The sequence below is a fragment of the Mustela nivalis genome (assembly GCF_964662115.1).
Source record: "Mustela nivalis genome assembly, chromosome: 18".
Taxonomy (NCBI): domain Eukaryota; kingdom Metazoa; phylum Chordata; class Mammalia; order Carnivora; family Mustelidae; genus Mustela; species Mustela nivalis.
In genome coordinates this window covers 1625946-1653741 of record NC_139037.1, presented here as the reverse complement: position 1 = coordinate 1653741, position 27796 = coordinate 1625946, and the positions used below count along the sequence as shown (strand labels likewise).

The 27796-nt window shown below is 62.5% G+C and overlaps 1 protein-coding gene across 1 annotated transcript in view; it reads right to left on the bottom strand.

The window, feature by feature from the left end:
* SLC7A5 (solute carrier family 7 member 5) overlaps nt 1-17081 on the bottom strand; it is a 30931-nt gene extending 13850 nt beyond the window's left edge. The window contains exons 1-2 of the mRNA XM_082711545.1: nt 16468-17081; nt 3744-3869 (exon numbers count right to left, since the gene is read on the bottom strand). Coding sequence (XP_082567671.1) covers nt 3744-3869; nt 16468-17011 — 670 coding nt within the window. The 5' untranslated portion in view covers nt 17012-17081. The remainder of the gene's footprint in view (nt 1-3743; nt 3870-16467) is intronic.
* Nucleotides 17082-27796: the final 10715 nt, after the last annotated feature.

The window sequence follows — 27796 nt, the reverse complement described above, 5'->3', positions numbered from 1 at the left end:
ATCTGCTGGGAAGTCGCCCTCTGCCCCTCTCCCACACATTTCCTCCCTCAAACAGATCTAAAAAAATTATCAAGAATGACCACAGGGGAGAACTACCAAGCCGGTCCCGATGGCCCCTTCACGACAAGTCATCCCTCCGTAGCCCTGTGACCTGATGCTCCGGACACCGCCCAGGGCCCTGCCCGACCCCTCCCTGGTCCTGGGACCCAGCTGCCCCGGGCAGAGAACCGAACCCCAGCCTTGCACGGTCCCCTGCTGCTGGGCCCTGCGGAAATGGGCCCTGAAGTCTCTGTCGGGGGAGGCCAAGCCCAGGAGCACAGAGAAGCAACGGCCCACTCGGTGCTGCTCGGCCCACTCGGTGCTGCTCGCTGCAAGGGCCCTTCCTGCCTCGCCGTCTCCCACACGTCCCCCGCTCAAGATGCCCCTATCATGCTGGGACAGTGCCCAGGCGGGCGAGATAATCAAGGCCGGGTTGGGGAGCCTCGGCCCGCCGTGCAGACCACACCCATGTCCCCCAGCGTTTGGGGGCCAACGTCCCGGCAGCCGGGTGAACCCGAGCGAGCTGCTGCAGGGCTCGGGCGTAGGGGGCAGGACTGCTTGGCGCACGGAGACTCTGCCTGCCACGACCTCCCTCAGCAGAGGACATCGTGCTCGGACGCGGCGTGGGAGGCGGACAGCGCTCCGCAGGCCGGGTTTATCTGTAGGAGGGGCGGTCCGCACTGAAACCTCTCTCCCACCGATGCCGCAGCCCGAGCAGAACTACAAGGTCCCTTTGTGCGTCCTCTGGGAGGGACCTGGGCAGAGGGACGTGCCTTCAGCACCCCACTCCCACCTCTGGTCTGAGAAACGCCTCCTTGGCTTTGGGAACGGCCCGACCTCGGGGCATGGTCTCTGTGGGGCGACACACGGAAGGAATCCACAGACCAAAAGGACAAAGGCAGGTAGAGGCAGCGGGCCAGTAGGGCCCTCGAAGTGCCCTCCGCCCACCCCGCCTGCCTGCCTGTCGGACGCCTGCCCTGCTTCGTACGGGAGCCCCTGGGTCTGAAATGCTGACCTGAGCTCCGTCTCGCCTCCTGAAAATTCTGGGAGCGAATCCAGACACCTCGCATGGCGCCAGGCCCGCATGCCCGACTCCGCGGGCGGCCTCCCACCCCCAGCCGCAGGGCAGCTGAGCCGCTCCCACACCAAGATCCCAGCCTGGGGCCATGCAGAGTGGCCCCTTTGTCCCCCTAGCTCTGTGCCTTCATCCAGCACTCCCCACCCCGCCCTCAGTCCCGGTCTGGGCTGGCGCCCCATCTGCCTGTCCGTAATTCTCCTGTTTCTGCACTGTCTGGTGTCCCCACCCAGAGCTGAGCCCCGGCCAGCAGGGCCAAGTCCTTGTCAGGGCTCTGTACGGAGTCACACTCAGGGCCTCAGATTTCCAGTGAAGGGCAGCAGGAAAAGCAAGGGCAGACAGCTCATGGGTCTCAAGGGAATGAGACCAGCTGAGGCCTGGGGCTGACCACAGGCCAGCTGGACTCAGACCCCCTCTGCAGCTCTTGGGCCCCGGGGTGCTCGGTGGGCTGGGGCAGAACACTGGCACGCAGAGCCCAGGGCAGCAAGGCATGTGGGGTCTGTGCTGTGACGCTACCCAGCCGGGGACAGTCAAGCCGTCCAGCCGAGCCCCTGTCCCAGGGATCCGGGCCCTCCCGCCAGCCATCAGCAAGAGGACCCAGGGAGACGGGCAGGATGCCCGAGGGAAGAAGAGTCAGACCACAGACTCCGCTGGAGAAGGGGTCCACTTTACAACCATGTGCCCCCCAGAAGGGAAGGCATGCATCTGGGAACACACAGAGCTCGTGGAGAAAACCAGGAGGCAGAATTCCGCAGACGCCGCACTGTATCCGGAGTTCAGAAAGGAACTGCGTAAGGGGCCGGGTGGGGGGAGGGGTGTTTTCCACGGCATCAACATCATAAACACATTAGGTATTCCAGCCGAACAAAAGCTTTTCGGACTGAATTGTGTTTTCACAAAAGTCAGGTCAGCCCCTCCACATTCCTCATCTGTCTGTGGCTCATCAGACCAGCCAGGCGAATCCCCTCCGGAGCAGATCTATTGAATGTCTCCCGGCCGCACAGAGGCTGGCCCGCGGGGTCCTGCCCAGCCTGACTGTCTCACGATGCTGCACAGGGAAGCGCCGGCCAGGTCCTCAGAACTCAAGGAATAAGGAAGAAGATACAGTCCTATCTGCAAGATGCTGGACCCTGGAGTCCTGGGGTGCGGTGGGAGCCCCGGAGCAGCAGCGGCCCCAACTGGGGGCCAATCCCACCCCCCAGCGCTGCCTGGTCGGTGCCCCTGAGGCCGGGAGGGTACTAAGGATCTCCTGGGTGGTTGGGGACAGGCTCCCAGGAAGAGGTCTGGCCCCCGAAGCAGTGACCCACCTGCCCCAGAAAGGGGTCTGGAAATCAGGTGGTGATCGTAGCTCGGGGTGCTGGGTTCTCAAGAGGGGCAGGGGCCACGTGAGAAGCCCTCACACCCCGGCCGTGTCCGCTAAAGCTGGTCTGCCTCAATTGCCCGACCCTCCCTGCCGTGTCACTAGGCCAGCGCAGACCGGCGCACGGGCTTCTCTCCGGCGCCAGAGATGGCCCACGGGCCCCCAATTCTCCCGAACAGTGAGACTTCCCCGTGCATGGGCCATGGTCTGTGGACCCTGGGTTCCTGTAAAGTGGGGTGCCCTGCGTGGCCGCCACAGGAAGGGAGCAGGGCGCCGAGAACAAGAACGCGCTTCTGGGTATCACGGGCAGGAGCCTGGGGGACACGGCCGACGCGGGGCCGTTCCGGGGTTTCTACTCACTCGACTCCTAGCTAACCTACACGTGAGGAGTTGGGGGTCGGGGGAAGACGCCCACAGAGGCCCAAGAAGCCTGCGCACGAGGGGCAGCCCTGGGCCGGCCCGCGACCATGGGCGGCACAGACCTGGCCCTAGCCCAGGCTCTCGCACTGACCCCGAGACTCGGTGAAGCAGGCGACCAGCACCCCGCTCAGCCGGAGGCGTGGGTGCTGCCTTCCCACACCCCAGGGCTTGGAGAGTGCTCGGACGTGGAGCGAGGCCACCACAGAGGCTGTGGGGCACCGGCCGGGCCTCCGTGGGTCCTCTGTGTGCACGTGGCTGTGCGTCCCCGTGGTGACCCTCTCTGAAGGACCACCTGCGGGAGCGCTGGTCTGGGAGACCAGCTGGAGACCACCCCCACCGGGGAAACCGCGTACTTCCCTCCCCAGCACGGAGAGGACACACTGCCACCAAGCACCAAGGCGTGGGTGACCTAGAGGGTCAGACAGTGGTAGCCCGCAGCGGGAAGGGTCAGCAGGCATGGTGCTGGGGCTGGGGGAGGCCCTCCATCCTCCCTGACAGACAGCCCCCCCGCATCGAGCATGCACGTGGGACGTGGCCCCGTGTGAGACTCTGTGACTGTTCCACCCTCCTCGCCCTCCGGGTGCCAGGCGCAGCCCCGAGGTCCCTCTGCAAATGGCTATGTCCCCATCCTACAGCCGCCCTCGCAGGTGGGTAGGAGTGGGGTTCGGAGGGGCCAGGGCGGGTCTGTTTCTCCCCATCACTCAGGATTTAACTCGCTGTCCAGTCTCCGTAAGGACGTCAGGGCCTGTCGCTGGACAGCGTGACCGGCTCTAGTGAAACCGTGTGTGCCGAGTGCTGAACCTTCTGGGCAGGGGCACTCGGGGCCGGCGACCCCGGGCTTGCACTCACCCTTCCCGATCTGGATGAAGCCGAGCAGAATGATCAAGGCCAGCGCCAGGAGCTTGGCCGCGGCGAAGGCGTCCTGGACCCGGGTGGCGGCCTTCACGCTGTAGCAGTTCACGGCCGTGAGCAGCACTGTGGACAGAGCGCAGCAGTGAGTGACACGGGACAGGGCCTCAGGGACACCGGCTCCCCCAGGGAGGGGGGCCCAGCGCCTCCGGCAGTTCCCAGCTTCCAGGCCTGGTTCTGCTCTGCGTTCTCTGGGCTCAAGGCCAGAGGCTGAGCACAGAGCTTCTCGACTCCCCAAACAGCTACAATCCCACTCACCCTTGGGTTATCGCAAAGATTTTATTTATTTATTTGAGAGAGAGAGAAAGAGGGAGGGAGAGCGAGCAGCAGCAGGGGAGCGGCAGCGAGAGAGGGCTCCGCACGGCCTGACGCGGGGCTCCATCCTGCGACCCTGGGATCACGACTTGAGCCCAGGGCAGACGCTTTACCGACTGAACCCCCCAGGAACCCCTGTGCCCCAGAGCACATTTAATGAATGAATCAACCCCTGCCAGCCTCTGCCCACAGCCCGCCCCGCCCCACCCCTGCTGCACCTGTGGCACACCTGGGGCCCCCTTCGGAGCACAGGTTACAGACACAAACACACCTTCCTACAGGCTCCTCCCACCATTTCAGCCCAACTCAGGTGCCCACACAGTCCACCTCGCTTACCCAAGGTGGGAAACCCTTTCTGCAGACAAAACCTTCTGGAATCCCACAGAGGAAACAGGTAAGGGAGGTACAGTTAGCATAAACCCATATGACAAGCCATGTGCTGGGACCATGGGGGGCCATTCCGACCCATGAAATGGGGGCTGAAGGCGAGGCCAGGCCCAAGAGGGTGGACCCAGCTGGGGGTTTTCCCCGCATGTGCTGAGAACCGGAAATCACACCCAGCTCCGCGGGCCGCCCGACCGGGACGGGAGAGGTGGTGGGACTGGGGTCGGGCGGCACAGGTGGGCAGCTAAGCCCGGCTCTACCGACACGCTCAGATGTGCACAAGCAGGCCCTGCCTGGCTCCTGGGAGACCCCAGGCCCTGACCCGAAGCGGAGGCATCCGTGAGGTGAAACGGCGGGTGTGCGGGAGACGCAGGAAGGGTGCACGGAGCTCGGGAGCTGGCGTCGCGGCCGCTCCGCCGCGGGAGGACGCCCGTGGTGCGCGGGGTGGAGGGGGAGCTCGCCAGGCTGCGTCCTCCCGAAGCCGCTCGAGGTGACCTGCCGGGGAGCTTTCACACCAGAATCCCGCAAGGGCGTGGAGCGGGGCCCTTCTTTCCTGGAGGCTGGTCCTCTGACTTTAACCCACAGGGCCTGGACCTTGGAAGGGCCCCTCCACGAGCCCCCCACACCCACAGCTTCTCCAAGGGCTGCAGTTAAGGTAAGACGCACCGGAGAGGTCTGCACATCTTTTCTCTTTCCGACACAGAACCCGCCCGGGACTGGTGGGCCCCAGGGGGCTTCTTCCCCAACTACAGTGAATCAGTGAAATTTCAGTTAGAGCAGTTAAGGCCCAAAGAAATAAATCCGCCCTAATGACTGGGTAAGACCCAACAGCTCCAGTAGAAGAAAAACAGGAACTGTCCCAGGGTGCTTCACCCTGCCACCTGCTTTTTGTTCCAGGAAATTAACTGACGCCTTAATAGCGCCCCTCCCCCCGGCCACATTCCTCACTGCCCGGGGCTCCGGCTGATGCAACGGACGGACGCAAGATGCTGCTTCTCACTGACGTTCAGCCGAGTCCGGCCCCGGCCGCTGCCCTTCCAGAGCTGACACACTCAGAAGTGTCCTGAGCTGGGCAGGGCAGCAAAGAGCAGTGGTGTTCGGGCCCGGCGTGGACCCTGGAGGGCCCCGGGTTCCAGGGCCGTGGTCTGCACCCGCCCCTCCCAGGCCCTATAGTAAAAGGAGCTGCCGCAGGGCGGTGGGGCTCCAGACTCAGCGTCCACACCACAGGGGTGAATGAGGAGCTGAGCCTGGCTAGGAAAGGCTCAAGTGTGCATGGGGCAGACAGCCCGGGGGGCCTTCATGAGTGGCCCCAGGAGTGTTCGGTCCAGGCCCTCAGAACCAGCAGGGAGATGGCGGTCCTGTGTCAGCCACGTCAGCATGGCCATTCTCCACACAGAAGAGGAAACAGAGGCTCAGAGTGGCCCCCTGCCCCCAACATGGTAGGGGCAGACCCAGGACTGAGAGCCAGGTCTCTGCGGTCCATCTGGCAGCCCCTCGGTCATGACAGTGGAGGGCAGGGGGAGCAGCAGCGGGACTCCCGTGTCCTCAGCTTCCAGGGGAGCGCTCAGCCCTGTGCTCATGGATTCATCTGGCCACATGGCTGGGGTCCGGGGTGGAAGGGCCGGGGAGGGCAAGCCCAGGCTGGGGCCGTTCCTTCCTGCCACCGGATCCCCGGAGCCTCGGCAAAGCGAGAGAGTGGGGCCGGGGCTTTCTGAGACAGCGTCACATTTCCTTATGGGGTGAGGGTGCCAGTATTGGCGCAGAGGCCCCCGGCCCCCCTCGCCAGGCACAGGTGGCAGAGCACTCTGCACAGATGGAAATGCACTTCCGGCAGGAGGCGGCGGAGGGCCCCATTGCATCACTCCGCCATTCCCGCCCCAGGGAGGCGGGGGTGGGGGGGGCAGCAGCGCTGGGAGGCGGTGCTCCGGGAAGGCTGGACACCCTGCCCCATGCGGCTCGCGGCAGGCGGGTCTCCTGGCAGCGGCACGTGGGCACAGCTCTGGACGGCCCTGCACGCCGCCCCTGCTCTTCTGGGGTCTGCCCACCCCTTTCCCCATTTCACAGGGGACAATTCCGGCTCCAGGATGTAAAGCAGGCTTGCCCGAAGCTCCCGGCTCACGGTCAGTCCTACCGCGATGCCCGCTACTGCTGTGCTGGTCTCGGCGGTCACCGCGGCAGGACAGAGGCCCCGGGTCGCTCCCCCTGCACGCCACTGCCCCTCCATCAGGAATGCGCGGTGCACGTCCTGCCCGTGCCCACACCTGACCTTTCCCTAGCCGGCCTGGCAGGCGCGGAGAGCCTCTCTTCACACACACACACAGCTCTAGGTCACATTGAAAGCACCAGGTCACCGACAGGCAAGGCAAGGCAGGCTGCAGGCGGGAGGCGAAGGGTCCTGCTCACAGAACAACGCTACCTCACAACATCCACTTCTATAGAAAGAAAAACTGAGTATTTGATGAAACTTTAAAGTTCCCTGACTTTCGCTGACAAATAAAGGAATGTTTTAGTACTCTCCACGGCGTTCCTCTCTTAAAAAGTTTCAAAACGAGATACAATCTTAAGTAAACATGTGCATTCCTCAGGGACCCAGGCCCCTGGCTGTGCATCTCCGCTGCCCGGCCTGAGGACTTGACACCCGCAGAAGCGGGGCGGGGGGGGCTGCTGCCGGGTGTCTGGTGGGGACGTTGGGACCCTGGGTGTAAGGGGAGGACGTGCCAAGGGTCAGCGGTATGGCCACTGTCCTCACGGACGCGCAGCCCTCCAGGGCCTGTGGCCCACAAGTGGGCAGCGGGAAGGCGGCCACAGGGCCCGCCCCAGCAGGCCGGCCGACGGGGGCAGAGGTGCCGTTGGGAAGGCTCCCCACACGGGCACCTCCAGATAAGCGGGGCTGTGCTCGCGCATGCGCTCAGCCGGGCCTGGGGAGATAAAGCAGCTCTGGGCAGCTGAGGACGGCCGGGAGCAGGCTGGGCCTGGCGGCCGCGCTGCAAACTGCACTAAGCCCTTGTCTTTCACGTGTGTGTCTGTCCCGTCCTCGTCCTGCTGCGACACAGGCCTCCTCGCTGGCCAGCAGGAGCAGCAGCTCCACCTCAGCCAAGGAGCCAGGGTCTCGGGGGGGGGCTCCTCCTGCACCTCAACGGTGGGTAGTGTTGCCCAGGAAGGAAGGACGACCCCACAGCCGCGCGGGACACCTGGTCACAGGGAGACGCTGCTGCGAGCTCCAGGCTTGCAGAGTAGGTGACGTCTGTTGAGATTCCTGCCTGCAGACCCGGGGGTGCACATCCCCAGAGGGCCACTCGGGCCTTGGGCTCTGGAACCCCCAACCTGTTCTTCCCAGGGTCCCCTCAGGGAGCACTCCGGATGTCCGACCCGGAGTCGGGGGTCGGGTCGGGGGTCCCTGACCCCGAGTGTGGGGTGTCCTGCCACTGCTGGTGCTGCATGTGACCTGGGACACCCTGCATGCTCCCTGCTTCCCCGTCCCTGGTGGAGCCTCCAAGCTGCGGACGTCACAAAGGCACGGGGTGGGGGTCACAGAAGGTGCCCTGAGTGGGGGCGGGGACGCACATACTCTCCACCAGACTGCAGGTCGCCTGCCTCCTCTTGGCCTCTGCCTCTGGGAAGACCGTTACCTGGCCAGGACTCAGAGGCTCCCTTCCGCAGCCCGGCCCCACCTCCCACCTGACCTCTCACCTCTGGACGCCGCCCCAGGGACCCCGATCACCCGCCAGAGCCCCGACTCCTGGACAGCAGCCTCGTGTTAAATGTACTCATGGGGCTGTTTCATCCAAGAGGGTCGGCTGACATGCAGGGGCCTGTTTTCATTTAAAAACACCAAAACCAAACAAAAATTTTCAAGATAAAAATAAAAGAAGTAAAAAGAAAAAAAATACACCAAAACGAGACACAAAAAAGCCACACCAACTGAGGGTAAAACACGGAGCGCTGCAGCAGGCCCAGTGCCCCAGGCTGTGCTTCCTCGGGACCGTGTGGACCCCGGCACCAGAGTCAGAGGACCGTGGTTAACGAGGGTGGTGCGTGAGCACCCGCGCTGCACTGCGGGGTTCGCCGCCCTCTGAGCACCTGCAGGCAGGCCTAACCCTCCCCCTCCACTGACTTGATGTCAAGCACACCAGGGGAAGGTCATGAGAAAGCCAGAGAGAACCATATCCCAACCCCCCGCCCCCCTCATCCCTACCCCCGCAGCACTCGCAGGGGCCCAGCGCTTCACAGGGGCTCAGGAGGGTGGGGGTCGTTACCAGCACCTGGCCCCTGCCCCTCACAGGTGCACATGTCCTCTGGGCGAGCCCCCCCCCCCAAGAGGCCACCTGGGGGCCGTGATCACCTCCTCCTTCAGGTGCCGCCTTGACTCTGTCCCTGTCCCCAGGGCAGATAGCATCTCCCCCTCCCTGGACACCTGACGCCCTTGGCCCGAGGGCCTCCTGGGATAGTGGGGGACGGGCACCCCAGAGCTTCCGATTGGCCGGTCTGAGAGTCCGCATGCCTAACTCTGCCCTGGGATGCCAGAGCTGCGGGCCCAGAGATCCCCACAAAGATCCCCCTTGAAGAACCGGAGGGTGATTTTGAGAAAAGGAATGCGCATGACCCCAAACCACCTGACAGGCCTACCTCAGCTCTGGAACGTGCTAGAACACGGAGCCAGCTGAGGTCGAGAGCCCTGCTCCAGACCCACCCAAGGGCAGGGAGCTGTTCCCACAGGGCCTGAGGCTCCCTCCGCAAGAGGCCGCTGGCTGCGGGGGAGAGGGGGACGCGGCCCCTCCACAGAGGCGGGGACACTGGCTCTCAAGCCGCCCCCCACAAGTCGACTCCCGGCTTCTCTGTGGAAAGAAACTGCTGACACGCCAGCGTCCTGTTTTCAAATTCCCCAAGACCCGCCCTGGAACGTGCGTCTCCACATTTCCTTCCATTTTTAATCTGACCAAGGAGTTCACCAGGCCCTGGGGCGCAGGTGCCAGCTCGCATCAGGAATGGGGCTGGCGAGCTCACGCCAAAAACACACCCGCGAGGGGCAGGCTTAGTCAGCTCGGAAAGCTGCCAACCCCCCGAGACCTGGAGCGAGCAGGGACCCCCGACAGACAGCGGCGTCTCACTTTATCGGCTTTTCTGAGGCACAATTCTTGGAGGACAGGGAGGTCCCCGGGGGCCCCTGCCGCAAGAACAACCAGGACAGCCAGGAGGGTAGCCCGTCCCCCCCCCGGCTCTGAAGCGAGGCCCGAGTGCTGACATGCTTCGGGGGAGGGTGGGAAGAACAGGCGAACTCACTGTCCAGCCCCCACCAGCCGGTCGCTGCCGACCCTGAAGATCAGCTCAGGACAGACCAGGCTGTTGTGCGGGAAACTCAGTGCTCTGGGGTCCCCCTGGGGGCCTGGAAACCCCCAGCCATCCACCCTGCACCTCTCGTCATTCTCCTGCAGAGGAAAACGGAGGGAAACACGCGGTGGTCACAGCCTGAGAGGGCAGGGAAGCATCTAGCCTCATCAGATAGTTGGGTGAATGGAGCGCAGAGAGGTTGTCGGACTCACTGGAAGTCACACGGCCCAGTGCGGAGTGCGGAGTGCGGAGAGGAGGCTCGGGTCTCCCCAGTCCCCCTCCTGTGTTCTGGAGCCCTGGCCAGGACTCGATCCTGCTCCCCAGCCCTCCCAACCGGGTGATTCGGCTGCCTACCGAGGGGGGGGCAAATCCCCCAGGGACCCACCCGCCACGTGCACACACGTGATGCCTGTGTACCAAGCGCCCTCCGAAGGGTAGGGGCCGGGTGGGTCCTGGGTCAGGGGACGCCGGCCCGGGGCCGAAGCAGGTTGTCCCTCCAACGTCTGCCGCTCTCTGGATGGAAGGTTCCTCGTGCAGGCTGCGCTGGCATTGCAGGGACCGTGCCCAGGAGAGGGGCAGCCAAGAGCGTCCTGGGTGGGTGCCCCCACGGCATGCCCCCCATTACAAGACAGGGCCTGACCGGAGCTAGACAACATGTTCAAACACGTCTCCCTCCTCCCAGGTAAGGCGGCCGCAGGACAGGGCCCGGTGTGTACCCCCCCCCCCCCGGCCTGACATCCCAGCATGGGCTGCTCAGGCAGGCCACACGCTGCTGAACCACAGCGAGGCTTCCCAAGCCCTTTCCCTTGGTGTTCTGGAAACAGCTCCCTGCCAGGGGCCCCCTTCCCTGACGACCAGGCCAGACACAGGTCCTCAAACTCCCTGTCTTGGGAGTGATGACCTCACCCATCCACCGGGACGAGAGCCTCCTTAACCAGACTGCGGCTGGGCCTCCCTTCCTCCCCAGACCCCTGACCCTGGTCCCCCACAGGGCGAGCCAGCAGGTGGCCTCCGGGGGTTGAGGGGGAACACCTGCTCTGCCCGGGCCCCATCCAGCCGTCCTCCCCCCACACCCATCCCAGGTCCTTGGGTCCTTTCCCTTAGCTCCAGGGGGTCTAAGATAATCGCAGGAGACACCCCCTATACCAGGGCTGTGACACGAGGGTGCCCAGATTAGGGGCAGCTCCAGCCAAGCCCCGTCTCTACCCACGGCTACACCTCAGAGGGCCACGGCTCCTGGGCCCCCAGTCCCCCCTACCAGGCACAAGTGCCCTGTCCCGTTCGACGTCGGACAGTTCCTCTGTCCCTCGTCCCTGCAGGGAGGAGATCACCCCCTCTGACGCGCGCCCGCGCCCCACTGCTCTGCTCTGAGACACAGGTTCCGAGAAGCTAAGCACCCAGCCCCAGGTCACACAGCCCAAGGGACTCACTGTAGTGTGGGGACAGGGACAGGGCCTAGAGCCCCACCCAGGCCTTCTGCTGCAGCCCAGGTAACTCAGGCAGGAGATTAGCGTGTCTGTGCCCCACGCCGAACCCGGGGCCAGCCCTGGCCGCTCACACGGACACGGACAAAGCATGAGGCTGGCCACAAGATCACGGTGGACTTCAGGCCCGTTTCCCTGCAGTGGCCTCAGAGCTGGACTGGCCACGCTGTGAGCTCACAGACAAGCACGGACAATCCGCCGGGTCTCAGTATGGACAGATGCCACCCGGCAGCCAAGGTCAGAGGGACTCAGAGCAGGATCACGTTGCAGGCACTGAGCTCCAAGGGCCCAGAAGGGAGGGAGGGTGGGGCCCGGGCCTCACGCAGTGGGAGGGGTGGGCGTGGCCCCCAAAATTCTCCCGCAGGGAGGGAGGGAGGGAGGTCCGCCCTCCAGGCCTCCAGAGGGAAAGGCACCTCCCACACTGTGAGCCTCCCTAGGCTCACGGGTGCTTGGAGGCCGGCTGGGCGGGCCCGGGACAAAGCCCAGTGTTGGGGACAGGTGTGCCCTGGGCAGCACCCAGGCAGCAATGCAGAGAGGGCCCAGGGAGGTCGCGCCCCCCAGCAGCCCCTGGTCCCAGTACCTGCTGTGGGTCACAGAAGGCTAATGGGAACTGGCAATCCAGGTGAGCACAGGAAGAGGCGTGGGGGGGGGGCGCACAGCTGTGGGCCTCCCCTGCCCTAGAAGCTCCTGTGCAAGAGAAAGATCTGGATGGAAACGAGAAGGAAAGATAAAAGGCTCCCTGGCCAGCTGTGCACGGCGGCGGGGGGTCGGGGAGGTGGGGTGGGGTCAGGCACCCCGGTCAGGGTACAAGCACACCCCAGAGACTCCATGGGACAAACCTCAGGTCCCCCCGTCTCCTTACCCTGGCTGACCGGATGCCTGAACCTGGCGACCAACACCACCCCAGGGCCCTGGCATCCGCCGCTCCCGCCCAAGACGTGGCCATGTGTCCCCACACACCATGACAAAAGGCGGTTCGGCACGCACAATGGGCTCCCAGCCCACCGCTGCCTCAGTTTCCCTGGCCATACGAGAAGGACGGCAACCCTCGTTTCAAAGGCTGGGGCAGGAACATGTGGCGGCAGGCAGCCAGGAGACGCCAGACCCATTTCCGCCACCCTTGGGGGGGCAGGGCTGTGAGAACCCCGTGATTATGCACACTTACGAGTTAATACGCCTGGAACCCATTTCTGGGCAGAGTCTGCACATTCCATCGGATTATCGAAGGGGTCCGTGACCCAGAGAGAGAAGGGTTAGAAATGCCCACCCAGCATCTCGCGCTTCCTCGAAGTCACGCGCTCTTGTGAAGGACCCCACGGGGCTGAGCTTCAGTCCCGTGACCCAGCGTGACTTGCTCCAGTGGCCCGGGCACGTTCGTGTCTGGCTGGGAAAGTGAGATTTCTGTGCTGATGACTGGGCCGTCGCCTGCACTTAGCTCACGGCTTGTGACTCTGGGGTCGCGAACAACGTGCAAACTCACTGACTGTGCCGAGATGGGCCCAGCCCTGGTGGAGGGCAGGCGTTCAGATGCCCGAGACCAGGCCGTATAGTGGCAGACACACTGTGTGGGTACCCCGCAGCCCCCGGAGTGGGCAACGCCTGGACCTGGTGGAGGACAGCCGGTCAACCAGGAGACTGGGGGGTAGGGCCTGGGCTCCTTCCCACTCTGATCATCACCCCAACTGACTGACCCTCACGTCGGCCGGCCCCAACCCACGGCCAGCCAAACCCATCCCTGATCCATGCCCCTCACCATCGGGACCTCCGATCTCCTGTCCCCAAGGCAGGAAGGGACTCCTTGGGGGTAGGCACGTCACAGCTCCGACCCCAGCCAGAGAGGGAGGCCTCGGCATTGACCCACCGCTCGTCCTGCCTCCTCTCCGTTCTCTGGCCTCCCGCTCTTTGCTAGACTGGAAAACAACAAGTTCGAGGGCAGCTCAAGACACGAAAGGGGAGCAGCAGACAGGGCGGTGCTGGGAACAAAGGCAGCCCCGTGTGCCGCGCTTGATCCGCAGGCCGTGGCCGAGAGTTCCCGCTTCACCCCGCAGAGCTGCGACCCATCCCCATGTCACGGATGTGGAAACTCCGCTGAGGCCGCAGCAGAGTTCCTGAAGCCGACCACGTCTGTTCCCACGCAGAGCTCAGGCTCTCCCTGACACCAGCTGGAAACCATCTTGGCTCACAGGTCCCCGGGGGAACACTCACCCCTGCCCCACATGGATCTGCCCAATCCAGGGGCATGGTGGGGTAGGGGACCCTTGGCAACCCCCGTCTGTCTCCCACAAGAAGCCAGATGGAGGTGCCTTCTAGACCCCAGCCTGAAAGGGACCCAGAGCCACCAGCAGACCATGAGCTCTACAAGCACCTGGCGGGTCCCATTCACGGCGGTCCCAGTGGGCCCAGTCGCGCCCACACCCAATGGTGGGGGAGAGGGCAGAGGAGGGTAGGCGCCCAGCAGTGTGCAGCCACTGGCCTGACACCTGCGTCTGGAGTAGGAGTGACCTCGACACAGCAGCTGAAGCTGACGAGAATCTAAACTCCAGTCTGAGCCGCTTCTGCCTGAAAGTAAAAGCCCCCATCTCTCTGGTCCAAGCAAATGCTGCGAAGTTTTTGTTTAGGGAGAAGGTAAGCCTGGTCTCATGCCAGATCCCACACGGCCATCAAGACTGACGGAGTAGGGGCGCCTGGGGGGCTCAGTGCTTAAGCCTCTGCCTTCGGCTCAGGTCATGATCTCAGGGTCCTGGGATCGAGCCCCGCATCGGGCTCTCTGCTTGGCGGGGAGCTGGCTTCCTCCTCTCTCTCTGCCTCTCTGCCTCCTGTGATCACTCTGTGTCAAATAAATAAACAAAATCTTAAAAAAAAAAAAAAAAAGGGAAAGACGGACAGACTGAGTCTCTCTCACCGCTCCATGCACTGGGCAACACCAGAGCCCACTAGGCGAGGGCCCCGTGGGGGTCGTGGCAGGAAGACCTACAAGGAAGGGCTTTATGCCCGCGCATGCTACCAGCGGGACCGCACCAAGCCCAGAAGCCAACCTGTTTCACAGCAGCACTTCTTAGGAAGCCAAAACTGTGGTGGGTTGTGCCCAGGGCACTGAAAAGACCAACCAGCAAACCTGAGAACTTTGCTCGAGCGCCTGCAACACAGCACCAAAGGGGCAGGCCACCGGGCCCTCCCTGGGCGCACCACGGAGCCTGGGCCCGCAGTGCTGCGGGCGCGGGGTGGGGGGGGGGTCGAGGCGGAGAGCGGAGCAGAGTGCCCCTCCTCTCCTCAGGGAGAACTTCCAGAACCCAGCGTTGTGGGATACTTGGAGGACACTCAGAAACTCTCTGTGGCTTTTCGCTGCCTCCTCAGAGGCCCCTACAAAGGCCTCCCTGGGCACCCATAACCTTTCTCCCCGCTCAACTTTGAGCCGCCCGTGCCAGGCAGCTCCAAGTTCTGCGAGGCTTGGACCAGCCTCTCTTTCCAGACGGTGAGGCTCTAGACGGGCACTCATCCTGGCAGACAGGGAGCCCCTTTCTGTGACTGAAAGTCCTCTCTCCGCCAGAGAGAGCCACCCACACCTACTACACACACCGGACACGCTCCCAAGGCGGTTCAGGGAAGAGCCCCAAAGACTGATGAGGACATGGAAAACCTCAGCCGCACTCACAGCCCCCCAGGGGCAGGGGCGCCGTCCAGGACTCCTGGCCAGGCCCAGCAGTGCCACAGTGACATGGTGGGGGGCGGCACTGAACTCACAGCAGTCCCTCTGCCGTCTACTTAAACCTGAAAGTTTAAGCAGGGACTTTCTTTTAAAGACAGAGAGGACAGGCCCTTAGAGACATTATCGGTTTCACCACAGACTGGGCCCACAAGCGCTAGATCATATTGGAACGCGATTATTATAATCGTATCAGAAAAAGTCATCCTGCCTTTAGAGGGCCGTTCCCTTTCCAGACCAGTGTGTCATCCCATAAACCCTCATCTCAAAGCCCCACCAGAAACCACAGGTCTTCCTGTCCTAGAGCAGATGGACCTCTTACTGGCACAGATGTTTTTGTGTTTTTTTAAAGCCGAGATGCACATCCTGAGACGGCCCCCCAAATGGCAAATAACGTTCCTTCCCCCGCATGGCTGCTCTGTTCAGGGTCTCTCTCCGGAAAGCGCGCAATGTCAGGCAGCCAAGGGGAAGTGCACTGGATTTTGCCTTCTGGACTCAGCACTTCGTGAAGTGGGCCTGCCCCGCAGGACAGTGTGGCTCGGGCCGGACACTCGGCCCACACACTGCAGAATCCCCACGGCACCAGCAGCCGCTGCCCATCAGAAGCTACTCCTAGGAGTAGGTCCCGTGGCCGCGGTCCTGTGGCCAGGACCCCAACCCGAACGTAGCCTGCGGGCTCTGGACTCTGGGCACTTCAGAACGTCCAGGAAACCCTCGCTTCGGTGGCAGCTCTGAAAGCAGGAGGCTTCCATCCGGCACGGCTCCACAGAAGCCCGCCAAGGGGAGGCAGGCATAAAAGGCGCCAACAGACAAGAAAGAGAAGAAAACCACACGATGTTTGGTACAAATTATTTTTTCCTGAAATCCCACAAGACAAGGGTTTTTGCAGAGCACTCCTGGCCTGGCCCCCCGGGGACCGCATCCTCCGACACACCCAGACCAAGCCCAAGGCGAGGAACACGAGCAGGGCTGTCTTTGAGCACGACCGCGCACCCCCAGGCCCACCCTGCACCCCCCTCCCACACGAAGTGGACGCGCAGGCCGGACCCGCGGTGGCTCCTTTGAGACCGCTGCGTCCACGAGCGTCGGCTTGGGACGCGCCAGCCGCTGCCGACTCGGGACCGGCCGGGTCCGGAGCAGGAATGAATGAGCGTCTCGCTCGAACCGCAGCGTCCGCCGGGCGGTAGGCCCCGGGGAGCGCGGACGGGCCCCGCGCGGACGCTCGCACGAGGCAGGGGGAGGGCGTCGCGAGGGGACGAGGGGAGGAAGCGGAACGCGCCCCCCACCCCCGCCCCCGCCCCCGCCGCGGCTGGGCCAGGGGCCCCGCTGACTCACCGCCCCACCCCGCGAGGACGCGTCCACCGACGGGCGCGCCCCACGTGGCGGCGCGGCCCCGCCGCCCCCGGCCCCCGCGGGTCCCGCCGCCCCCCGCCCCCGCCGCCGTACTCACGCACGCAGAGGCAGGCCACGAGCTTGGCGGCCTCCTCGGGCACCGGGCAGGTGGGGAAGAGCGGCTTGAGCAGGTAGGTGGCGAAGACGAGCGCCACGATGTACTGCGAGGACGGCCGGATGATGAGCAGCTCGATCCAGAGCTTGAGGAAGGCGGGCAGCGAGCCGTACACCTCGAGCATGTAGGCGTAGTCGCCGCCCGACTTGGTGATGGTGGTGCCCAGCTCGGCGTAGCACAGCGCGCCCACGATGGAGAAGACCCCGCACACGGCCCACACCACCAGCGCCAGCCCGGGCGAGCCCGCCTCCTTGAGCACGCCGGTGGGCGTCACGAAGATGCCCGAGCCGATGATGGTGCCCACGATGATGGCCACGCCGTTGAAGAGCGTGATGCTCCGCTGCAGGGTCACGCCCTCCGCGCCCTCCGCGCCCTCCGCGCCCTCCGCGCGCCGCGTCGCCAGCATCCGCTCCCGCGCCTGCCGCTCCTCCTCCTCGGCCGCCGCGGCCGCCGCGGACGCGCGCCGCTTCGGGCCGGCGCCTGCCATGCCGCCGAGCCTCCGGCCGGGCCGACCACGAGGCGCGCGAGGACCCACTCCCAGCGCGGCTGCCGGCCGCTGCGTCAGGGCGCAGGCCCGCGGCGCTTTTATAGGCCGGCTCAGGCCCCGCCCCCGCCCCGCCCCCCGCCGGCGCGCGCCGCTTCCAGGCCGCAAGCCCCGCCCCCGCGACGCCGGCGCGCGCACCTGCTCGCGCGGCGGCCGGGCCCCGCGACCCGGGCTGGGAGCCGGGGCGCCTGCGGCTCGGACGGGGCGCGGCCGTGCAGGGGCGCTCAGGCCCGGGGGTGGGGGGACGGGCGCGCGGGGCCGAGGTGCTGTCCCCGCCCCTCTCGCCTCCACCCCGACCCGGTCTGCTCCTGCTGCGGACCGGGGCAGTAGTACGAGGACGTTCGGGACCGGCCCTCCGGGGGAAGCCGGGGGTCCAGGGGGCCGCTGGGGTACTGCGTCACGGGCCGAGGTCCTTTCTGGGCCAATCGCCGTGTTCCCCTAAGGGGACTCTCCCTGCCGGAGAGCAGCGTTCGGGGCACAGCTCTGGAGGTAGGGAGCTAGAGATCTGCGTAAGCTCCCCCCGGAGACTGACCGACGGGGGCCCTGCCCCCGAGTCCAGCAGGCTGGAGGGTGCAGGCCCTTTGATCTTTAGTTTACCAAGATGAAAATGGGTGCAAGGGCTCCCAGTCACCAGTCACCCTGGGCCTGGAACCGGAAAGGACCCAGGGCTCTCGCTCAGGACGCTGACACGGGCACAGGGAAAGAGCAGAGTCCCGCCCTGGGGGACGAGATGCATCACTCTGGGCCTTCCACACCTGGCCCCCCAGCGGGCCCCCAGCCGCAGCTGAATGTCAGCAGTGTTGGAACCAAATGAAATCCTGGCAGCCAAAAGGTCACCGCACAACTGCTGACGGGCAAGATGTTGTCTGACGTGGCCTACGGGAAACAGAAAACAATCTCGCCGTCCTTGTCCTTCAGCCGTCCTTCCAGGGCGGGAGGGCCCCGCTGCCCACAGCCCAGCAGACTTCCCCAGCCCATGGGAGCCCCCGGGCGCTGAGCAGGGAGGCCCCTCGTGGACATTGACCAGAGCCGTCTTGTAGCTGAGAAACAGGCTGGGCCGGGTTCTGTAACTCGTCTGACAGGTGAGTGGGCTGTGGCTGTCCTGCTGAGGACCCCGAGCCCCTCTGCCACCCTTCTTCCTGTGGGTTATTCACCTCTAGACGGACGTTCACCCTCTGTCCCAGGCCCCCATGGTGGCAAAGGCGACCGTCTTGGGATGGGTGACAGTTTCTCAAGGAAGGCAAGCACGTGGCAGTGCTGGAAGGCAAGGCCTCAAGCATCTCACCTGTGTTCACACGGCAGACACCTGCAAGGGTGTGTCCTCGGGGTCAGCACTGCCCTGAACTCCGGGCACCTGACCTGGAGGGTGTCCTCCAACAAGAGCCGATCGATAACCGCACGTGGTGCTGTAAAGCGGCAGCGGTGATAAGCCGACGGGCGCTGCCGGGACCTGGAATGTTGGTGCGGAGGAAACAGACCAGTCTAGTGCAGCTTTCCCGGCGTGAGAATTAATGGGGGAGGCACAGGGGGCTTGGGTGCGGGGCTCCGGAAAGGATGCAGGAGACCTTCATGAGCTGCGTGCCAGCACCCCGGGACCCCAGGGGCCCACTGCTACGATTGGTTTCTGTATGATAATGTCCGCGATGTGTCTCAGAGCTCCCCGTGGCTTCTTGAATGGTCTGAAAACCTCTGACCCCTGAAATCAGACTCTAAAATCTTAGCCAAGAGTGCCATCTACCGGCAGTGTCCTTAAGGACCCGTTTCTCCCACACGTTACCCAACAGCCGTCTGTTCAGGGCCAACCCGCGCTAGTTGCTCATTTATTAAAAGCTGTGCCCTTTCTTCTCCCGAGCGCTGGAGGGGAGGATCTCTCGAACATCTTTCTACAGAGGAAAGTTCTCGGGAGCTTCCACCAGTAGCTTCAAGCCTTGTGCGTTCTCCCTGGTCATCCCGCTTCTGGGAATTTCTCTTCGGAAGTAAGGACGGAGCTGTGTTTTGGCTCCGTGGCCGTTTGTTATGGCTTTGGAACCTGATGGCCAGTATTGGAAAGAAAGCAAACAGCGGACAGACCTGCTTTGGTAAATGCGGCCGTGTCCGCCGGTGGCACACTGTGGAACCCTCGGACATCAGGGTGTGAAAGAATCTTCCCCTGGCAGAATCTAGCCTTGATGTGTGGAAGATGAGGACGGGATGTAACATTCCAAAGCCGCATGGGGCGGAGTCCTGGCGTGCTCTGGCTGAGCTGGGTCTCCCCTTCTGTTTTTCCGAGAGTTGGGAGACCTGCCGTTTTGGAGGAAGAGCTGTTGCTCTTTCTCAGGTAGGGAGTGTAACCAGGCCTCGAGGCCAGTGCCTCTTCTGGGGAGGAACATTTCCCAGGGCCTCTTGGAACAGGGAGGACTGGCTTCCAAGAAGCGGAACCGCCCTGGAGGGAAGCGGACACCGAGCTTCTGGGACAGCAGAGCCACACCTGTTGTGAGTCTTGGAAATTATGACTGCCTTTTAGGCAGCGGCCTCTCTCTCTCTCTCCTGTTTGGGATCCCAGAGGCCCTGGGGCCAATCTGGGGAGAAGAGAGCCTATCGCAAGCCCCCACCCCGCCCCAGCTGCTGGGAGATGGGCCAGACATTGGGCTAATGTCATAGCCACTAGGCATCCGTGCCTTCTTTCCGAGCGCCGCCCTGTCATCTCCAGAGTGGCCCTGAGGTTCAGGTTCCTGGTGGCAAGTTGCGGGGTGCAGGAAATGGGAAGTGGGGAGGGGCAGGGGCAGGGGCAAAAGGAGCCAGAAGACTCAAACTGGGAGGTGTTGGTGCTGGTGATGGCATGGTCGGCGGGGACCTGAGTTCACAAGACCAGTAACTATGTGAGGTGATGGGTAGACGCGCTGTGGGGTCGCCTGCAGCATATACAAATGTCAAATCATCAGGGGGGCACCTATCTCCATAAACTTGGGGGGACACGAAAGGGAGATTTCATGGCAGCAGCGTCATCCTTGGGCTTCCACGCGGGCCCCTGAACGCACTGCTGAGTCCCCCATCCGCGGAGCCACCACCTCAAGGAATGGGGCAAATCCGGCCGCTCTTTGGGCCTGGGTTTCCTGGGCTCTAAGTGGGGATCATGGTTCCCACTACAGACGAGCACAGTGTCGTCACAGAAGAACTTCATCAGTAGTGATCACCAGCAGGGGTGATCGTGTCTATAAATGGCAAATCTGAGGGCTTAAACCCCGATTTGGCGGCGGCAGCTATCTCCCGGTATGCGCGCGAGCGTGCATGTCACCTACATTTTCTCCTATTTCCCTGTTGTGTCTAAACTTTCCACGGCAAGCGTACACTTCTTCCAGGTTCTCAATCTCTCTCTCTCTTTTTGAAAGATTTCTTTATTTGTTTGAAAGAGATCACAAGCAGGCAGAGGCAGGCAGCAGAGAGAGGGGGAGGCAGGCTCCCTGCTGAGCAGAGCCCGATGCGGGGCTCGATCCCAGGACCCCGAGGTCTTGACCTGAGCCGAAGGCAGAGGCTTTAACACACACCTGAGCCACAGGTGCCCCCGTTCTCAATCTCTTCAAAGTCCTCCCATCACGGAGGGGCGCACACAGGAGCGACGTCTGAGTTCTGGCTCCTTTCCCACACCGAGCCTGGCTTGGGACTCCTCCCTGGGGAAGCTAGGAGTCTAGGGGAGGTCGCCCTCCTGCTCCCCTAGCTTTGCCTCCGACTGTCCTTTGCCAACACACTCTGATTTTTCGGTGTTGGGGAAGAGAAGCGTGGCCCCTTCGCCCAGGGAGAGTTGGATGGCCTCACGATGCTTCGGTCACCAGACGTGCGTGCTGTGTCTTTCACAGATATTCCCAGCATAGTCGTCAGCCAGCATCCTTCACCCAAAGCAAGCCACCTCCTGTCCCCGAAGGTAAAGAAAACTTGCAGACCACACACGTAGGGTGATTTTCTGCCTCCAGGACAGACCCCCGGCTCCAAGAGACAGGAGGTTTATTTGTCTCCAGGGTTTAAAAGGCTTCCTGACTACTCCGGGGTACTCCTGGGTGCCCCCGCTTCGAGCTGCCCCAGACAACACTTGGTTTAATGCTTGTAGCCCGGCCAGTGGCCTGGCTTGGAAAGGAACCTCCAGCAGGTGTGTCCCAGCTTCTGCACGGGTAAAACAAGGGCACTAGTAGGGTTTGTGGGGGGCAGAACTGACACAAGCCACACATAGCAGGTCACGGAAAGCCAGGACGCAGCACGGCAGCCACCCGTCCCCACGGGGTAACCTGCATTAGGGCAGAGCACTGGAGGGGTAGGGGAGGATGTGACCCTCTGTTGGCTTGGCCCTGTGACTTTGCCTGCTGCTCCGCCAAGGCCCTGGACCTTTACAGGCCCATGAGATCCTCACTCTCCTTTAGAACTCCTTCTTTTTCCCGGGGAAGAGCTGACCTGAAAATCCCTCGCTGATGTGGAAGCGTGCCCCCCCCGCCGACGTCATCTGGCTGCCCCTGCCTGCCTCTTCTCGGTTTTATGAGAAATCTGTGTCCTTTTCATAAAGAAAGCATCCTTTCTCCTAGAAATGTGTGTGTGTTTTTACAAAGATTTTATTTATTTATTTGACAGAGATCACAAGCAGGCAGAGAGGCAGGCAGAGAGAGGAGGAAGCAGGCTCCCTGCAGAGCAGAGAGCCTGATGTGGGGCTCGATCCCAGGACCCCGGGATCACGACCTGAGCCGAAGGCAGCGGCTTTAACCCTCTGGGCTCCGCAGCGCTGCGAGGACAAACTCTGGGCGTGGAGAGCCTGTCTGTCATTCTCTGTCGAAGCCCTAAGCCGACCCTGAGATATTATAGAAAGGGGACCCCTTCTGGCCCTGGCCCGTCGTGCCTGCCTGTCAGCGGGGCAGGAAGAGCCAGCCTAACCTGCCCGCCGGACGCTCCCGGGGTCCCCGTCTGGCTGAGCACCCGCGCGTCCCTGTGCGCCCGGCTCCGAGGGGGGCCTGGCCTTCCCTGTGGGCACGTCTGAGCCCATGGGGCCACAGGCTCCAGCAGACGGGAGAGCACGTCCGGCAGACGGACCGAGGCCCTGCTGCACCGGGCAGCGCCCACGTCGGGGACCTGCACACACAGATGTGAGCTTCCAGGGTCTCCCCCCTCGTCAGACAAGCCACCTCCAGGCCATCTCACACCCAGAATTTGCTGTGCTCATGGAGTGCAGCAGGGAAGGAGGTAGCTCCCAGCGGTCAGCCTGCCTCCGGCAGCTAGCCGAGGCCCACGAGAAGGAAGTGGCAGGGAGACCGTCCTGTTCCCATTGCTACTACCGTCCCGAGTGGACACAGACAGTGGCCAGAAGGTTCTGACTGCTGCTCCCCACACCCGGGAAGCTAGGAGGACCCAGGCAGCCTCATGATGACTGTGCCTTCTGGGACCCACCACCATCCCAGCTCCCTGAGACCCCTGGGGCAGCGCCTGCCCGCTGGGGTCTGACTCCAGACGTTTCTACCCTCTCCACGCAGGAGCGTGGCCCACACGTGCATCTGTGTCACTGCACTCAGCCCTTTTGAGGTTCTAGAAGTGAGTGGGGTGTGGAAAAAGGAAAAGGCCAATCGAAAGTGTAGCTCACACACTTTGAGTCCATGTGGGAACTGTCGGAGCTGCAAGCAGGAGAGGGTCCCTCCACCTTCTCCCCGAACTCTGCCCTGACCTCTGCCCCTGACCTCTGCCCTGACCTCCAAGCCGGCGGAGCCAACCCCATCCTCTGAGCCACGCGTCAGCGCCCTGACCTTATCCTTATCCGTGACCCCCCACGTTCTTTGGCTCCTACAGCCAGGGGGGCAGAAACCACATGCAGATGTCTCCAGCGTCCAATGCTTTCAGCCAGTGCTGCCGGCCTGCTTTGCCACTGGGCCTGCGTCTGGAACAGGAGTGACACAGAGCCCTGGTCACCTCTAGCATTATTCCACACTTGCTTATCACATGCCCTGTCTCTGCACCCTCTTCCCGCGGACGCACGCCCTGCCCGGGGCTGGGCCCCGTGGGCTTTGCTGTCCTGTTCATGGACGTATGCCCACTGTCTTGCACGCTAACTGGTATGCACTGGCGGGAGGTGTTTGAGAAATGGTTGTGGAACGTTGATTGCAGGGAAGCTGCGTGTTTCATTATGGAATCGCGGATATGGATGTAGAAGCCTGAGCTCTGCGCATGCTGTTTGATGTCCGTACCTTTGATTTGTGTTTATGTGTTCAGGGACCTGGAACACCTGTAGGGCGACCCCCTCTGAATTTCCAGAATTTAGTAAAAGGATCAGAAGATTTCACTTTAAAATAGTTTCCCTATTTCAATGCTACTATGAAAAAAAAAAAAAAATCCCAAACTGACACAGGAAATTCTGATAGAGTATAATCTTGGCATTGAAAAAATACACAGCCTTAATCTTCAATGCAACAGTTGGTGAACGGATCTTGAGTATGGCGGAAACAGGAGAGCTTTTTTCCTGTTGACATCCCTGCTAACGCTTCCATGGACGTGGGGCCAGGCCTCTCCCTGCTTGGTGGCAGACGTGAGAGCAGAGCCTGCGTGTTGGTAGATGCACGGGCGAGCCGACTCTCCCTCTGAACGTGCTCTCACCTTGGCCTGGGTTGTCGGCAGAACTCAGAACTCCTCCTGCAGCCTCCAGCCTGGCACTAAGCAGGGCCCGGCCTGAGGTGCGCACCTCGCGAGTAGCTCTCTTAACTCTGCGGAGTCTGGAGAGACCCATGCTCTCGGCAGTCCCGGTTCTCAGAGCCGCTCACTCGGGGACCTCCGCTCTTCCTCTGTGTTTTGGGCATAGTGGCCGCTGGTCAGACGCCACACACACCAAGCCAGGTACAGGACTCAGAGCAGAAAGGTAGATTTGGGGACGTGAGACTTCAGTTCCACACTTCAGAAATCTCCGGGAGGATATTGTTCCCCACCCTACACAATGCTTTCTATGGTGAGGGCCGAACACCGAGGCTACTTCATGCTTTCTGTGCTGCTCTGTCGTGCTCCAAGCTGGTTATGCTGTTCCATGTCTGCCTCATGCTGTTCCATGTCTGCTCCAAGTCTGTTCCATGCTGCTCCTAGCTGCTCCACGGCACTCTGTACTGGTTCTGCTGTTCCATGCTGCTCTGTGTCTATTGCATGCTGTTCCACATCTTCCCCATACTGTTCCATGCTGCTTCACGCTCTCCCTCTCTTGCTGTCACACACATCCGTAGGACACGCAGTAGCACAGAGGAGAGGGACAGTTCTCCGGGTAGGAGCCCAGGAAAGAATCACTGCAGAGGAGGCACTTGGGCCAAGCCTTGCACGATGGAAGTTTATGAGCAGAGCCAGGAGGGGAAGGGCATTCTCAGGAGAGGGAACAGCACGACCCAAGGCCTTGAGGCAAGAGCACGGACAGCTGACTTGGAGACGGCAGGCAGCACCTGCGCATCACGGATCGGCGCTCCTCACTCAGCTTCCCCAGATGAGCATTTTCTCTGGGCTGCAAGTCAGCAGGTAGATGAGGACCCCGCCGTCGCAGGGAAACAAGCTGTGGACCAGGGACAGGATGAGTGCGCCACCCAAGCACAGGCTGGAGGGCTGCAGAGAGGAGGAGGAAGAGGAGGACTCCCTCAAACAGCTGTGGGGCGGCAGTGCCAGCACAGAGGACTCCACGCTAGGAGGTCGACCCAGCAGGGAGCTTGGGGTACAGATGTGTTAGGAGAGTGAATAAGGCGAGAGCTGGGGGTGCTGGAGAGAAGGGGTGGCATCGAGAAGCTGCCGGCGCGATTCCGGCCGGAGGTGCTGCAGCCACGGACCACGGAGCATGGCGAGTGGAACTAGAACCCGTGACGGCTAGACCTGCCATCAACAGGATCCACGGCTGTTTGGAAAGTGGGGAGCGAGGGGCAGGAGCTCGGAGGGGCTCCCAAGGCTGGCCTTGGCCCTGGGGGCGGAGGTGCCGTTCACTGAGTTGGAGCCGGTGGGCACCTCTCGGCAGGAGGCCAAGCGCCCAGGACGGGAACCCCAGGACGGGGGCCGGCGAAGGCTCGGGGGGCCTCGTATCCCAGGTGTTTCTCCGGAGACAGGGAGGAGCAGAGGGCGGTGGGTAGGATCGCCGGACGTCCAGGCCGGGGGGATGCGGGGTGGAAGGGCCCAGACTCCGGGCTGGTGCAGACTTGGGGGGAGGGGTGCAGGAAGGAGGTGGGCAGGGGCCATCCGAGCTAGAGCTCACAGTGGGTTCTGTCCGCAGGGGCAGCGTGGGGCTCCCAGCAGGAGCGAGCCTCTCGGGTCTCGGGTCTCGGGTCAGGACGGGGAGGGAAGGAGCGAGGGCCGGCAGTTCGCCAGGAACCAGCACTTCTACCCGTTTGTATTTTACAAAATGAGAAAATAACATAAAAGCACAGGGAGGGGCCTTTGAGCTTTCAAGTCTGGGCCAGAGTTTCCACAATACGGACCTCGGCCACAATGTGCCGCCCTGAGAGCCCATCCCGCAAACTGCGGACCTTGACCTCTGCGTCTGGCCGCCACTTGGAACAGGGAGTGGGAGCGTCTGTGTTTGTTTTTTGTACCGTTGCTTTGAGGGCTGAGAGCCACGTCTTTCCTCTGGGGGTATTTGTGGTTTCAGGGCAACGCATCCAAGCTCGGCGTGGGTCCCGGGAGAGTCTCAGCGTCCCAGGGTTCACGCCGGCTTTTAAAAATAACTGACAAAAGAGAACACCTACCAGGAGACAAAGGCGTCCGTCTGCACACTCGGAGCAAGGTTCTCTCCTACCTGCGGCTGGGTTTCTGGTGGGGACACGACGCTACTGCGGGGCGGGTGGGACCGAGCCCGGGCTCTGCAGCCCCGTCTTCCTCCTCTGCACACCTGGGCCTTTCTCTGCCCCGAAGTCCCCATGGAGAGGGACAGCGCAGAGACCGCGTTCTCCAGTCACCCACATGCCTGCGTGATCTGCAAGCGGGGTTCTCGGAACGTGCGGGAGGTCGGAGCAGGTGCCTTTTTGGGCTGGAAGCGTCTGTTAAGGCACAACTGGAGGGTATCACAACGTGAGGTTTTTCCTAAACAGAACAGCTCCGGGCTTGAGCTTCTGGATGGGGGACGGCCCTTTTCCTTGTCTTTAAGTGACCCCAGAAAAGGCAAGAGCCGAGCGCAGCCTGGGCCTCCGTGGGCCGCCTCTCATCAGAGAGCAGCACTCCCTCCGCCCCTGCCTCTTCCTCAGAAGTCACCATCTCTCAAGCGCGCCTCAGCTTCCCCATTAAAACCTGGAGGCCGTTTCCCAGAAGTTCCACGGAGCTGGTGACAAGAGCTAAGAGCTAAGCCGGGGTCTTGTCCCTCGCCACCGCAGCCGGGCACTTGGGGAGCTTTCTCAAACACCGTTCCGCAGAGCAAGGGAGCTGCAGACTTTGGGGGCGAGGGCTGGGCCCATGCGGTTGGACACGCAGTGGGGGTGAGAGTTGCTGACCAGGAAAGCAGCCCAGGGTCTGGGCGGGAAGGGCCCCCCAAGCTGTGACAGTTGCTGGTAGTGGCTCTGCTGGTCAGTAAACTCCTCTATAATTATGGGTGAGGTGACGGGGGACATCCACTTAGAAGTGGAACAGAAACACGTCCTTTTTGGTGGGTTCCTTCTTCGATACCTATTTTGGCGGCTTCAGGCCAATGCTCTCTGACCCAGCATCACCCCCAAACTCAGCCCTCGTGAGAGTCAGAACAAGTTTATTTTCTGCCATTTCTGTTGCAATCAAATGACGTGACCAGTACACAGAGCCACCTCCCCTTGGAGGCACTGGTCACCTGCTGGCAGGGACCTTGTGATGCCCCCGGAGGCTGGAGTTGACAACCCAGGTGGCCGCAGGTCCTGTCTGCGGGGCCTCAGAAGCCTCAGCTCTCAAGTGGGCAGCCAAGTAATATACCTCAGGTCCCGTTAGAAAGCTGCGCTGCCCAAGACAGCGGCCACCGGCTGGTCACGGGTGGCACTGAACTCAAGTAACTAAAATTACGTACAGTCACAATTCTGTTCCTCAGTTGCACTTAACACATTTTAAGTGCTCAATAGCCCTCTGTGTCCAAGTGCTGCCGCAAAGGACAATGCAATTCTGGAACATTCCACCGTCCCAGAAAGGGCTAGAGGGCAGCACAGTTCTAGAACATTCCACCGTCCCAGAAAGGGCCAGAGGGCAGCACAGTTCTAGAACATTCCACCGTCCCAGAAAGGGCCAGAGGGCAGCACAGTTCTAGAACATTCCACCGTCCCAGAAAGGGCCAGAGGGCAGCACAGTTCTAGAACATTCCACCGTCCCAGAAAGGGCTAGAGGCCAGTGTAGTCTGGGACATTCTCAACATCCCTCCCTCCACCCCTGTGTTTCCCGCGCACCTTTCCCAATCTGTCCCCTCTCTACCTCCCGAGGAGACCAGGCTCAGTGTGGTTTTGTGCACACAGCGTGGAGGGCTGAGTAATGGCCCAGGGTGTCCTTGTCTGAATCCCCAGGGCCTGTGGACATGTGACCTCACGTGACAGAGGGACTGTGACCACGGGATTAAGGATCTGGAGGTGAGGGGCCTGGACAGTGACGGTGGGCCCAGGGGAACCACAAGGCCCTCATGAGAGGGAGGTGCAGGGTCCAAGTCAGGGGGACGGTGTGGTGATGGAGGCAGAGGCTGGTGGCAGTGACATGCTTGGAAGGTGGTCTTAGGAGGGGCCATGAGCCAAGGGACAGGGGTGCCTCCAGCCGTTGGGGAAGCCGGGAAAGCACCAGGAG